Genomic DNA, 15000 nt, shown 5'->3' with positions numbered 1-15000 from the left:
CTGGGTTGTTCGGTGGGTGTGGAGGTGGTGCTTGCACACGTGCATTACTCACAAGCACCTGTCTGTTTTGCAGGTTCTTCAGGGGCTCCACTACCTCCACACCAAATGTAAGATCATCCATACTGACATCAAGCCAGAGAACATCCTTCTGGAAGTGGATGAAGTTTATGTTCGCAGACTGGCTGCTGAGGCCACACTCTGGCAGAGAGCTGGAGCTCCACCCCCTTCAGGCTCCTCAGGTGAGAAGCAGGTCATCGAGTTGGTCATTTCTCTCCAGTAGGGAGAGAGTCTGGGAGCTGTGTGTGTGTTTTTTTGTTTTTTTGTTTTCCTTTAAGGATCCTTCTTTGTCTCTTTCTGAAACAGTGACCTGTTTTCTGACTTTTTGTCATTTGTCTTATCTTCATTCTGTCCATCTCAGTAAGCTGTCTCTCCCCCTTATTTGCTCTTTCGGTCTGTGATGTGATCTGTCTCTTTGTCTCTTCTTCTCCGTTACCTGTCAATCTCTGCCTTTTAATCCCCTGTTGAATTATATATTTTTCTTTCTTTCCCCCCTGCTGCTGCTTTTCTCACATTTTTCTTTCTATCTTTCTTCCTGTTGGTGCATATATTTCTCTACCTCTCTCCTTCAGTCAGCACGGCTCCCAGAGATCTACAGGTGAGTGTCCAGCAGAGAAGTTTCTCTGCTCACAGTGTCCACCATAACCTCAAATACTGAGCAGGTTAGCAAGATGAGAGAGACATTGACCCTAAGATGTTTGTGTCTGTGTTTTTGTCTGTGTGCAATGCAACTGTTTAGGCGGGTAAAATGTCGAAGAACAAGAAAAAGAAAATCAAAAGAAAAGCCAAACGTCAACAGAAACTGCTGGAGGAGAGAATGGTGGATATACAGGTACCTTCTGTACTGTAGTAGAACTGTAATACTGAGCTACCATACTGCTGCATGGCAAATATGTAATTGTGTGGGAAAGGGTAATACAGTCTGGGAGGGTTTATAAGAGAGTGGGGGAGGTTCAGAAAGGCCAAATACATACATTGTAAATAATATAATAACTATCTCCCCTCTACTTCGCGAAGGTTTCCCATTTCGTGGTGGGTCTTAGAACAGAACTACCGCAATAGGAGAGGGATTACATATAATTTCACGTTTTTTTATTTTCGCACTAGACAGCCACTAGAGGGCACTCTAGGCTTGTGTACCAGTATCTGCTACTCCTGTACCACAGCCCGCACTCTAGCTGACTGGTGCGACTTATACTCTGGAAACTATGGTACTCACATCACTGTAATTGAGTAGTATTTGTGAGTCATTTTATAAGTAGTTTTGGAAATAGGTCAGTTTAATTTTAGATAGCCTGATTTTGACTCAGGTAGTAAAAAAAAAATCTGCTAACAGAAAATGTACATGTTCGTTTTTTTTCATACTGACAGACGCTAGAGGGCACTCTAGGCTTGTGTACAAGTATCTGCTACTCCTGAACATCTGAAAATTGACATATGGTGTGACCTATACTCCAGACCGACTATGTTTTTTCTTCCTTATTATGCATTTTTTGGCCAGTGTGACATACTCAGTAACGAGTAAGGTCATGTTCGCTATTTCAAGCCATGGTTGTAATTTCTTTTATGTAAAAAGGTTTACATTATTTGAGCTGCATTTTGTCAGCCATTCAGAAAAAAAAAATTCTAAACAATTTCTATATTTCCGTTTCCCTAGAGGATGGACGATGAGAACAGTCATCATAGTGAAGACACGCACAGTAACTGTGAGTGAATACACACACACACACAGACAAGCAACAGTTTTACCTTTAGGGACACAAATGCTACAGTAGCTGTAGTAGCTAACACAGTTTTGCTCACTGTTGAGTTGATCATTTATCAGATTTTTGCTTTTAGGCTCCATAGTTGTCAACGGAAACACTTCCTGCTCCACAGATAACAGCAAAACCAGTCCGGAGTCATCTTGCTCCTGGTTGGAGGACGGTTTTGATAACCATGCCTCTGGTCGGTTCTCTAGCCCTGCCTCTGGTATGTCGAGTTTTTCCAGCTCTATGATGTCAGCAACGTCTGAGTCTGCAATTTCTTTGCAGTCTGGATATTCATGTGAACGTGATGGTGAGAAAGTAACAAGAGACAGACGTGCACATAAATGAATTTACATCCATACCTGTTCACTTTGTCACCTTGTAGGTTCTTTCTTTTCTTTTAGCTTTCAATGCAACAGATTTTGTCCTCAGTCCCCTGGATCCACAGAATGCTGACAAACTTAAAGTAAAGATTGCGGATCTAGGAAACGCCTGCTGGGTGGTAAGTGAGAAACAGATAACACTAACAATTTGTAATAATAATCAGTGACGACAGTGAGATATTTTAATTTCTGTCTTTAAGCACAAACACTTCACTGAGGACATTCAAACCCGACAGTACCGTGCTCTGGAGGTTCTCATCGGAGCAGAGTATGGTCCACCTGCGGACATTTGGAGCACAGCCTGCATGGTAAAAACAAAAACAACAATCTGCTGCATTGACTGACTGACTGACCGATTGATTGGATGCACTTATTGCTGGTTAATATTTCAGGCATTTGAGTTGGCAACAGGAGACTACTTATTTGAGCCTCATTCAGGAGAAGATTACACAAGAGATGAAGGCATGAGAACACGCACAACTGCACCGTGTAAAACACCAAGCACTATAGTACATCTGGCTACAGTACAAATCTTTGCTTGAAAATATGTCTTCTTTGTTTGTTTGTTTTTTTTTAGATCACATTGCTCACATCATCGAGCTTCTGGGTCCAATCCCTTTACCATTTGCTCTGTCCGGCAGGTACTCCCGAGACCACCTCAGCAGGAGCGTAGGAACCATTCTTTAACAGCCAGTGTCACCAGTGTGGGTCTCTCTAAAGTCATATTTTTGTTTAGCTAACTGGTACAAAATATCTCCTTGACTGCCCACTTTTCTTACAATCAAGAACACACAATATACACACAAATGTCCTACAGAAAATGACCTATCAGTCATGCACCCTTAGGTATAAGCAACAATTAATGAGCTAACAAACCTGCTATCTTCACTCTTTACTCAATAAACACACAAAGCCTATGCATTTGTGGAGGCTTCAACTTCAGGTCAGACCAGCCTCACTGATTGGAGGGCAGTATGTTAGTCTGCAGCTAACAGGCTGACTGCCTTGATTATCAATTGGATTGTTTGGGACTGAGGCCTAAAGAAGTTCTGAAGACCTGGAGCCTAATGTGCGAAGTTGCATACGCAGAAAAACGTGGCGTCAGTACGTTTCAAAAATGAGATGACTGTGGAAATGTTAGATTTCACGGCAGCTCGGTGGCTGTCGAACGCACGTTTCTACAACTAATGTTCTTTGGCGATCCCAGGAGGTCATGCTGGGAACCTCCTAATAATGTGAAAAGTGAGAGTGAATTACTTGTCATTGTGACACAGTACATCACTGCACACAACAAAATGCAACCTCTGCATTTTACCTATCACCAAAGTAAACATGGGGTAGCTGAAGTAGTGATGTGCGGATCGATCCTGAAATATCGATACTTCCGATTCTGGATCTTTATGCTCTGAAATCGATTCTGAAATCAAAATATCGATACTTTTGATACTTACGCATTCTGAGATGAGGTGTATCCTAAACAGAAACATGGTGAAAAGTATCCAAATTATTGAGATGTTGTCTAAGTGACGCTCGGTTGGTGGGACTACTTCTTCTTCCGCCTGGGTGTGTGCGTCATGCGTAAGCACAGGGGCTCTACTCCGTGCTCTCACTCAGTCACTATTGATGGGAATTTCGGCTCTTTTTTAGAGAACCGGTTCTTTTGGCTCGGTTCACTGAAAAAATCCGACTCTTTCGGGTCCCAAATGGCTCCTCAGATTATTTTTATTTTATTTTTATTTTTTTACAAATAACATGTTTTCAGAGTTTGAAACATTGTTTTGACATATTTTATATGACTGTGTTCTCAGGTTTTTCTATTGTTGTGTTGACTGTATAGTAAATGAGGCAGCTACCTCAGTACACTCCAGAGTTTAAAATAAATAAATAAATAAATAAAAAACTCTGCCTTGGATTCTTAAAGAAGCTATAATTTGAAATACACTTTTTTTTTTATTTAAAAGACAAATGATAAAATATCGGTACCGATATCGGTATCGGCGATACCAGCCCGAATTTTACTCGGTATCGGATCGGGAAGGAAATTGGTGGTATCGAACATCACTAAGCTGAAGCATCCGGGGAGCTGTGGTTTGCTACTTCAGCATGTGCACTCAATTCCACGTTCATTGGGATGCTCCAATGACATACTTGGATCTGTGAGCTTGCACAGTTTGATACATCTAATTTTTTTTGTGTGTTCACTAGTTTCTGGGTTTAAGCGTAACACTATGTTTCAGCAAGAAATCCACAAAGTCTTTGTACCTGAGGGAGAGATGTAGAAGCAGAGGCAACAGCTGAAGGGACCTAACATTTCTCTATCAGGAACTTGATTTGCAATTTTTCATGTCTCTCCCAAATTCAGGTGAGCTACGACACATCTCCAGCCTAAAACCCTGGGGTCTTTTTGAGGTTTTGCTGGAAAAGTACGAGTGGCCATTGGACCAGGCAGCTCAGTTCAGTGACTTCCTGTCTACCATGTTGGAGCTGGTACCTGAAAGAAGAGCAACAGCTGCACAATGTCTGCAGCACGCTTGGCTACAGACATAGAAAACAAAACCACACATTTTGTTGCACTGTGGTTTTATGATTAACAACTGATGTGACTAATGTAATTCATTTTTCTGTAATCATTGGCAGATGATTGATGGTACAGCAAATCCACACAGTTAAATTGACAGTTGCCCAGATTCACGGTTTTCTGTGCGTCCCATTTTCTTTTAGAGGACATGTAAAAATTGATACAGCATTTCTGCACTGATGTCTTCATCTATAAGTTTATCTCGAAATCAGCGCTTGATCCATGTGATATAGCCTGAAAAAAATCCATAAAAACACAACAAACCTGCTGTCCAGAAAGTTGTCATTTATAGAAAGTTGAAAATGAAATACACAATCCTTTTAAAACCACACAAAACTCAGTAAAGCTTGCTAAGTAAAAGAAAAGGGACAGTTGGCTATGAGTATCCAAAATGTTTGATGCACAAAAAAAGCTTTGGAAATGACAAGCTTATGGTATAAAGCACAACATAAACTATGAAATTCTGCAGTCTGTGTTCATTATCTTTAAATATTTATTTAATACATACTTACAAAAAACTCCTAATAGCTAATGGAGAAACAGCAATTTTCAATCCACTGCTTGCTTCATTTAAATCCTTTGTTCTGCTACATTTCAGTGACTGACCACAGCAAGCAGTAGTAATTTAGCACTTTTCCCTGAGGAAAGAGGATATTGCACAATAGCTCAACATTTTAGAAGCCTAACCTGCAGCGCAATGTATGCAAAAAAAAGTTTAGCTGGTAGTTTGTTTTTAAACCTGGAATTCCTGGATTGTTGACATTACTGTTCATAAACACGAGATCAGGATACTGTGTTCTCAAAAAAGGCATTGGAGACTGTACTTCAGTACTCATTGGAAATAATCACTGGTACTGTTCAGATTTCTGTATGTTTAAATTTTCATCTAAAGCTGTTTTACAGAATTACATTTTTATTCGTCAAGCTTTCTCTTCATTTTGACTGAATTGCTGTCGATTGTGGTTTTCTGTTGACGTTCGCTGAACCTCTGATTTTGTTTACACTATTGACCTCTGACCTATCAACGACTTCAGTGCCTTGGCCCATCACCCACACTCACATGACATGCTTCAATTATTTTTCTACATGTGTCATTTGTGTGGAAATGTATATTCTTTTGTGAAAATAAACATTGTTGATTGATTCCGAGTTTAGAGGACTTGGTGACCCCTGCTGGTCAAAAAGAGAAATGCCTTCAGCAGCCACAGGTGACGTGTTCTAACTATGCTTAGGTATTGTGGTGTTTTTTTTTCTGGACCACTGATTCGATACATATTTTAACCAACATGAATATGCCTTTATTAATACAGACTGCGTCAGACAGTAAAGAAAGTTTGTAAAACAAGTGGAAGTTAAATAAGTGTAAATGTATTAAATGTTTAAGCTGTCCTTATTGAATTCTTATCAAATATTAAAAATAATAGTTGTCAGAAATGATAAAAACATTGCAATCAAGAGGTAAACCGTTCCAAAAAAAAATTCTTCTGGTTGTGGACTCTGCCGTGATGCTGTCATCATGGCTGCAGTCAATCACGCTGTCCTCGAGGAGGACAGAGATCATCGTCATTCTCTAAAATTCACAGTTCATCATATTCCTCTTCTTCACTTTTTTCTTCTGACAACAGTCCAGCCATCTTCATCCTCTTCCTGAGGAACAGGTAGAGGAGCCAAAGAAGTCTGTGTCCTGCTGACTGATGGACCTGAGTTGTCGCACTCCATCACCTGGAGATAAAAACGTCATACCAGCATAAATACTTTCAATTAAGGTCTAGTTTATACATGTTGGGAAAATATTCGAACAAGAGGATTAGTTAATAAGAAAGACACTGTTCAGACAGCATCTGCTTCTTTCACCTAATGAAGAAGCTAAAAATCCATCATTTACATCCTTATTTACACTACCCTATATAGATACTCAAAATATAACTAGTAATGGAATTATATTTTGAGTATAAGTGTGATTGACTTTACAGAAAGGTGAAAAATTGTACTATGTATATCTCTCACAGACTTTTTTGCATATTCTGTTTACATTGCAGTGGTACTTTTTGTTAATTACAATGGGATTATTGTCATTTTTCTTGTTTCGTCCTGTACTTTTTGGTGACTTTAATTTCGGCCAAGTTATCACTTGGACTGGGGAAAAAAATAGACAATCCATCTCGAAAAACCTTACTTCATGTGGGAGGAGACAGGTAAAAACTCAGTGTTTCTTCAAGTAAACCTGCCAGTGAGCAGGTTATGTTCACAGGGTCTGTTGCTATGGTGACTGACTCAGAGTTTCAGTTACCTCTCTTTCTAGAAGGGATACCTCAAATTTGCCCTTATCTCTGGGGCAATTTACTCTGACATTTCACAAAATCTGCTTTCTGGAAAACCATCCAGTTCTAAACCTTAACTATCACTCCTTCCAAAGCTTATTTCTAAACTTAACTATATCTGGCAGGAAATCAGAAAAGCCAGTAATGTTATTCAGTGTTTACCATCTACCTGCACCTTATTCAGGAGTCTCTGTTTTCTATCTTAATTAGTGATAATCAACGATTAAATTATTACTGTGGATGATTTTAACATAAAGATGTTAATGATTACAATATAGTTCCTTTTTAAAATTAATATTAGATTCAATTAGTTTAATTATGGACCATAAGGTGGCAAATGTTGTTAGATCATCTGCCTTACCAGCAAGAAGCTTCAGTAAAATCCCTGCTTGATTTTTCTGTATGGCATTTTTTTTCTCTGTGTGCATGTGGGTGTTCTCCAGGTCCTCCAGATTTCTCTCAGTCTCAAAACATGCCAATTTGACACTCTAAATTGACCACAGACGTTAATGGTTGTTTGTCTCTATATATGGGCCCAGTGCTAAATTTACAAACTTTCAGGGTGTACCCTCTCCTAACCCATGTGCATTAGCCCCAGCTCCAAACTAATACCTATATTAGTTCTATTAAAACTTAGTGCAACGTTTCACGCAACTCTTCATAAATATACTACAAGAGAGTTTGTTCATGATCTTTCCTCTAGATGCACATACGTTTCAGTAATTTGTCTATTATTTACTCTATACATGCTCCCCATTAGGTAATATGAGAGCGCATGAGTTTCACCTGTGTTTCTTCATCGCTGTCATCAGATGATGGTGGTGGGGGCTGAACCTTGACTCTCCCACTCTTTTGTGTCAATGTGTTGATAGTGTTTTGGAGCTGCTGCAGCGCCCCCTGCTGCCACTGACTGAACATCTGCAGGAGACTGCTTGAGACCTGAGACGGGAGGAGTAAATAATCAACACACACGCAATCTCACGCACACGTTTCTGTGTGTATGTCTTTACCTGAGGTAAACTTCCATCATCCACCACAGTGTCGAACTCCTGATCTATAAGATAACTGATGAAATCTTCCACTTCATACTGCTGAAGGTCAGCTGATTCCGCATACGTACACACAAGGATTATTATTATTTTATTTTGCATGCGATTGTAACTTACATTTGCTGACACCCATTGTAATAATCATCACCCATAATAATCATCATTACCTCCATCATCGTCAGGGGTTAACATTATTACCTACCGTTGTCATGGAAGTATTGTTGAACCACATCCACCATCCAATCAGCTTTCTGCTGTCCATACACTCCCCCAAAACCGTTGTCTACGGCGATCTGAGTTAAGAACAAGACAGTAACTAGTGATCGGAATTTTGTATCTTTTGGCTCTCTCGTGGCTTATATATACACGGGACTTATATACTATACACTAGACTATGAAGAATGTTAGCTTTAACCCTTAGCTTAGGTTCTAATTCTGTATCTTAAGCTTGTATGTGGATCCTGTCCAGGTTCTGAGTTTGTCTGGCTTTCCTAGGTAGGTGTTTATGAAGCTTTTCAACCCTCTCACCTGTAGGCCAGGTGTAAAGACCCGCTCTGACGCCTTCAGTGAATACTTCACGTGAACATGCGGCGGCCATTTTGGATATGACAGGAAAGAGCAGAGTGACGAACACAGGAAAGACTGTTCCTACTTCTTTCCTTGTGCTCTACTACCACTTACTGGATTTTTACGGTACTAGAGTATTTCTGTTTTTAACGGTTTCGTTTATTTAGCCGTGGTAAACTATAGTAACCTGGCTAAAAACATTATTTGTTTATCTATGTAAAATTTAGAAAGAAAAACCATAGGTGTATAAAAACACTAACATTTATATATTAATAATTAGAAAGAAAAACCATAGGTGTATAAATTTAAACACTAACATTTATATATTAATACGAGTAAATGGAGAGAAATAAAACCATAGCTAGAGTCATGTTGACAGCTAAAGGATTACCAAAACATGCAAAGACCGCAAAAACAACATTCGGTTTTGCTCGGGGACCTCCTTTGCAATCCCTCAGACAATGCAAAATGTAAAGAAACATACATACTTACTTATCAGCAAAGTAAACAAAAACAAATCAACAAGTAAAAAAAAGTACAATTCAACCAAACGTATATTACCTCGTGGGCTTTGTAACAGAGGAATTATCTCTATTTACCTAAAAGGTTGTAGCCTTCATTGTCTCTTAAATGCGTTAATTTGTGTCTCGACTATCTTTTCCTCTCACTCTCCGGAACAACGCAACGGAAATTCAAAATAAAGGTTGTACTTTCACAATGAAAGTCAACCGTGCCCTAACACAGATAAAACACAAACATCAACTATTGAATAAGAACAATAACAATTATAATTTATGAACATCACCCATAGTGTGTTTATGTGTATGTCTGTCCGAGGTGCGTTCAGGTACCACCGGAATCTTAAGAACCAACGGTTTTGTTTGTTTGTTTATTTGCATTTTTTCTTAACTTCCCTCTAATTTTCTGAGCCCGCATAGCGCCCCTGGCGGCCGCGGCCCCCACATTGAAGATCACTGGCTTAGATAATGATGATGTATGTCCAAAATAACACAGATTCAAACTCACCTGTCCCCTACATGTAAAAAGTATATAAAAAATAGACAAAAGGCAGAGTTGGAGATGACAGAGATGAAGATGCTTAGATTTTTCTCTGAGAGTAATTAAGATTGACAGAATTAGAAATGAATATATATATATATATATATATTATATATATGAGTGAATATATTAGACAAAGGATGTCAAAGATGGAGTTGCCAGGAAAGAGGAGAAAAGGAACATATAGGAGATTTGTGAATGAACACTCAAAGATCTCGTTTTTTTCTAATGATAATGATGTTCTAAAAAAAGAAAACAGAATCTCCGAATGTCATTGACAACAACTGTGGCCTACATTCCAAGAGTGTCAAGCATCAGTACCTTGTCCGTGGATTTATTGTACTCTGTTTGTTTTTTGTTTTTTTTTTTACTGTTTTTTACTCAATTTTTTGTCTCTCATGGGATGATTTTTGAAACTGTTTGGCACAGTTACCCACCACCTAATGGATTATCTTAATTTCTATTTGGATGTGGTTGCCCCTGCAAAGACTGTACGGTGTTACCTTAATAATAAACCATGGATAACACAGGAAGTCAAAGCTCTTCTCAACAGGAAGAAGGAGGGCTTCAGGAGAAACAACACGGCGGAGATGAGAGCAGCACAGAGGGAGGTGAAACGCTGAGGAAACACAGTGTGTTCATGGCCACTAAAGTACTACCTACACTGCTCCAAGAAACCTAAATCTTCAACCAGGTAGTGTGCCAAACATCTGGAAGATCCGGAGAACCGGCCCAGTGAGCTGAATGACCTCCAACCCGTGGCTCCTCCTCCACCTCCTCAGGCCAGAGGTGCAACATGCCCAAGACAATCTACAGTTTGCCTACAGGGTGGAGGTTGGTGTAGAGCAGGGGTCACCAACCTTATTGAAACTGAGAGCTACTTCAAGGACACTTAGTGATACGAAGAGCTACTTTTTTGATACAGACTTCCTGAACAATGTAATCATAATTAGTTTTCGGACCCATTTGAATATCATTGCAAGTGCAATTGATTCCAAAAGCACAGTAACAGTACAATTTTGGACCCTCTTCTTGACTAGTTTTAACACGCCAAGCGGGCACCTTAGGTAGTGTAGGAGTATTACTGCTCTGCTATAACTCAACAGGTTCATATATGTTGACTCGGAAGGTTTAATTAAACAAATGCTTATCAGCAAAGAACAGTTAACCATCTGCTTTTGACACCCCAGACATGTGTAGTTTGTTTCCACACATTTAAATAATAATTAAATGTGTGAATTAATTAATTAATTAATTAATCATTTTAATTATTTCCACGAAGTGTTTTTACTTTTCTTATGATATATGCATATTCCCTGTCTTAAACTATGTGGGACCTTTATATGAAATACTGTTTCTGATAATATACATCTAGTGCCTGTCTTAAACTGTATGTAACCCCTGGAACATGTGCAGCAGAAAGTGGGGGGAGACACTCTATAGTTGCCATGGTAACGCACCTCCAGAGGAATTTCATTGAGAGAAAACCCTGCTTCAAACTTGTTTGTTTGTATGTCTGTATAAATTCAGAGGTCTCGGGACAGTTAGTGAGTCAGCGCTCCTGGCATAGGTCCTGAGTAACCGGCAGCCTACTAGATCGGCACTGACTCCACTGTCTCTGTAAGTTAGTTTTTATGCATAATTGTTTTTGTTTGAATGTACTTTGTATACTCTCTTGCTTGGTCTTGCTCTCTTTGTAATAAAAACACAGTTTCAACATGGAACTCCATCTCAATGTTCCTGTCTTTGATTTGGGATCAAAAGAATGTCCACTACAGTAGTCCACGGGGGCTACCAGGTGCCCCCGGGCACCACGTTTGCGACGTCTGGTGTAGAGGATGCTATCGTTCTTGGCTTTTTCTAGAGCCTTGAACACCATCCAGTGGAACCCTGTATTGTTGCCTGGATTTCCAATTAGCTCACTGACAGACCACAGTTTGTCAGCCTGAACGACATCAAGTCTGACGCTGTGGTCAACAACATCGGAGCACCTCAGGAAACGGTGCTGTCCCCTTTCCTCTTCACCCTATACACCTCTGACTTCTGGTACAACTCCGAGCTGTGTCACATCCAGAACTTTGCAGATGACACAGCCAATGTGGGGTGTTTTATGAACAACAAGGAGGAAGAGTACAGGCACCTCGCGAGGAACGTTGTTGTATGGTCCAAATCCAACCACCTCATCATTCTCATCGATGGACGGAGGTGGAAGTCGTGAGACCTATAACAACAAGCTGGACACACAACAGTACACTGTTAAAAATGTCTGTAAATTATACGGTGAATACATGTCAAACCAATCTGTAAACTCTTAAACAGTTTCACACTGTTTATATAACAATGAATCACCATAAATTAGTAAATCAGGAAAGTACAGTACTTTTAACATTTATGATTTCATTTTAGAGCCCTCAGGAAACTGGTTAATGACCAACAAGATGACTGGGACATTTATCTCGAGGCAACTTTGTTTTCTCTGTGATCCAAAATCCACACGACCACAAAGTACTTTCCATTTTTTTATCATGTATGGATGAGAAGCAGTATTTCCGTCAGAGGTACCTGCTGAAAAGCTGAAATATTTGTAAAAATAAACACTTTGCTGAAAAATCCTAGATTGAGCGTGATTATTTTCTGTTTTACAGTATGTGCTGCATTGGGTAACATTTTTACATTCCCTCTGGTTTAAGACGTACATGTAAATGTAAAGAACATAAATAAAGTCTAAACCCTAAGAGATCCTAAGGGATTTTCTCTTTAGCCTCAAATAATGTGCTACCACTCTAAATACAGTGCAAAGTATGTATTTATAGCGATTATATACCAATAGTAATGTGCTACCACTCTGAATACACTGAGAAGCACATATTTATAGCGATTTCATGCCTATAGTAATGTGCTACCACTCTGAATACACTGAGAAGCACATATTTATAGCGATTTCATGCCTATAGTAATGTGCTACCACTCTGAATAGAGTCAGAAGCACGTATTTATAGCGATTTCATGTCTATAGTGATGTGCTACCACTCTAAATAGAGTCAGAAGCACGTATTTATAGCGATTTCATGTCTATAGTTATGTGCTATCACTCTGAATAGAGTCAGAAGCACGTATTTATAGCGATTTCTTGCCTATAGTAATTTGCTACCACTTTGAATACACCGAGAAGCACGTATTTATAGCGATTTCATGTCTATAGTTATGTGCTATCACTCTGAATAGAGTCAGAAGCACGTATTTATAGCGATTTCTTGCCTATAGTAATTTGCTACCACTTTGAATACACCGAGAAGCACGTATTTATAGCGATTTCATGTCTATAGTTATGTGCTATCACTCTGAATAGAGTCAGAAGCACGTATTTATAGCGATTTCTTGCCTATAGTAATTTGCTACCACTTTGAATACACCGAGAAGCACGTATTTATAGCGATTTCATGTCTATAGTTATGTGCTATCACTCTGAATAGAGTCAGAAGCACGTATTTATAGCGATTTCTTGCCTATAGTAATTTGCTACCACTTTGAATACACCGAGAAGCACGTATTTATAGCGATTTCATGTCTATAGTTATGTGCTATCACTCTGAATAGAGTCAGAAGCACGTATTTATAGCGATTTCTTGCCTATAGTAATTTGCTACCACTTTGAATACACCGAGAAGCACGTATTTATAGCGATTTCATGTCTATAGTTATGTGCTATCACTCTGAATAGAGTCAGAAGCACGTATTTATAGCGATTTCTTGCCTATAGTAATTTGCTACCACTTTGAATACACCGAGAAGCACGTATTTATAGCGATTTCATGTCTATAGTTATGTGCTATCACTCTGAATAGAGTCAGAAGCACGTATTTATAGCGATTTCTTGCCTATAGTAATTTGCTACCTGCTGCATTGGGTAACATTTTTACATTCCCTCTGGTTTAAGATGTACATGTAAATGTAAAGAACATAAATAAAGTCTAAACCCTAAACCCTGAGAGAACAGATATATTAACAGGGATTTTCTCTTTAGCCTCAAATAATGTGCTACCACTCTAAATACAGTGCAAAGTATGCATTTATAGCGATTTCATACCTATATTTATGTGCCGGACCTGGCTTCTTCGCGCCCAGCTTTTGGCGCATGCGCATCAGGTCTGTTGGTTTGTCGGGCCTGTTGATTCATGTGTAATTACAGTGTAGCTACGTGACGTATATGTAAGTGTCGTTCGGGGACGGTTTAAAGAAGTGCATTTTCTGTATTTTTAAGTGCTATTATTGTATTTTCTATAATTGTTATTTGTTTTCCTCCTCTGCATACACCCTTAATTAGCCACGATGGCAGGAATGGACACTTAAGACACACAAGTAAATACCTATATTGGTCGTGGGCATGATGTCAGATTAGGGATGGGGAGGGGCCAGCAGAATGCTTCACTGTGTTTTGGTAGGGGTAGATCCATGTCACCTGGTGATCTCAACTGCACAGCTGATGAGTCAGCTTTTAATCATTTATAAGCTCCCACTGCCAGCTTTACCCAGTCTGCCCCTGAGCCTGCACAAGTTGTGCCTGTTGAGGCTCTTGGGTCTTTATTCACAGATTTGGCCAAGAAAATTGGAGACACTATTTCAGCCAACCTTAGCACTGTGCAGCAGACCAATGCGGACCAGACCCGATGTCAGCCATCTAGTGATGCCAGTTTGTCGCAGCTCAAGGTACGGTAGACGTTAAAGCGCCGCCTTACTTACAGGGGTGACCGCACTGATATGTTTTCTGTTCATCACGAAGCCCGTTCTTGAGGGCTTCGTGATGTGTGTGACTGAGTGTGACTCTACGATGCTTATGTAAAGTCTCTCTTAGAAGATCTGCACTGTGCCATCGCAGTGGCTCAGGAGAACTGCACAGCTGAGCAGAAGCATCAGTGTGATCAATATAACAAAAGGGTCAAAGGTCAGTCTCTGTCTGTCGGGGATCAGGTTCTGTTGGCAAACCAAGGTGTCATAGGGAAGCGCAAGCTTGCTGATAAGTGGAAGCCTTCTGTCTGTACAGTGGTTGCTGCTAAATCTGCTTTACACATCTATCATCTAACACTCTTGAGGATGTTGCTGATTCACTGTCCACACCTACTACCAGTGTAGTTAACGTCCCCTCTCAATCTGATTGGCATGATGTTGAAATGGATGCGTTGGATACTGCAGCTGCAACAGCTGAACCATCTCTTGCTGTAACGACGGGCTTGCCGTTAC

The 15000-nt window shown here is 39.7% G+C and overlaps 2 protein-coding genes across 4 annotated transcripts in view; one reads left to right on the top strand and one right to left on the bottom strand.

The window, feature by feature from the left end:
• The window catches only part of srpk3 (SRSF protein kinase 3), an 11417-nt gene extending 7825 nt beyond the window's left edge, over positions 1-3592 (top strand). For 2 of the 3 annotated variants that reach the window (XM_025059418.1, XM_025059417.1), the window contains 9 exons: positions 74-239; positions 630-655; positions 797-889; positions 1715-1763; positions 1897-2115; positions 2210-2307; positions 2389-2496; positions 2581-2650; positions 2766-3592. In XM_025059418.1, coding sequence (XP_024915186.1) covers positions 74-239; positions 630-655; positions 797-889; positions 1715-1763; positions 1897-2115; positions 2210-2307; positions 2389-2496; positions 2581-2650; positions 2766-2875 — 939 coding nt within the window. In that variant the 3' untranslated portion in view covers positions 2876-3592. The remainder of the gene's footprint in view (positions 1-73; positions 240-629; positions 656-796; positions 890-1714; positions 1764-1896; positions 2116-2209; positions 2308-2388; positions 2497-2580; positions 2651-2765) is intronic. The other variant, XM_025059419.1, reaches the window with a different exon arrangement.
• A 2435-nt stretch (positions 3593-6027) lies between these two features.
• On the bottom strand, positions 6028-8892 carry tsr2 (TSR2 ribosome maturation factor). Its single transcript, XM_008317868.3, has 5 exons — positions 8665-8892; positions 8339-8452; positions 8098-8189; positions 7874-8026; positions 6028-6488 (listed from the first exon to the last, which is right to left on the bottom strand). Exons 1-5 carry the CDS (start codon positions 8732-8734, stop codon positions 6369-6371), a joined length of 549 nt encoding a protein of 182 aa, XP_008316090.1. The 5' UTR covers positions 8735-8892; the 3' UTR covers positions 6028-6368.
• Positions 8893-15000: the final 6108 nt, after the last annotated feature.

The sequence above is a fragment of the Cynoglossus semilaevis genome, chromosome 10 (assembly GCF_000523025.1).
Source record: "Cynoglossus semilaevis isolate Cse_v1.0 chromosome 10, Cse_v1.0, whole genome shotgun sequence".
Classification (NCBI taxonomy): Eukaryota; Metazoa; Chordata; class Actinopteri; order Pleuronectiformes; family Cynoglossidae; genus Cynoglossus; species Cynoglossus semilaevis.
Note: the sequence above shows the minus strand (reverse complement) of the source record. Positions and strands in the feature narration are given on the sequence as shown.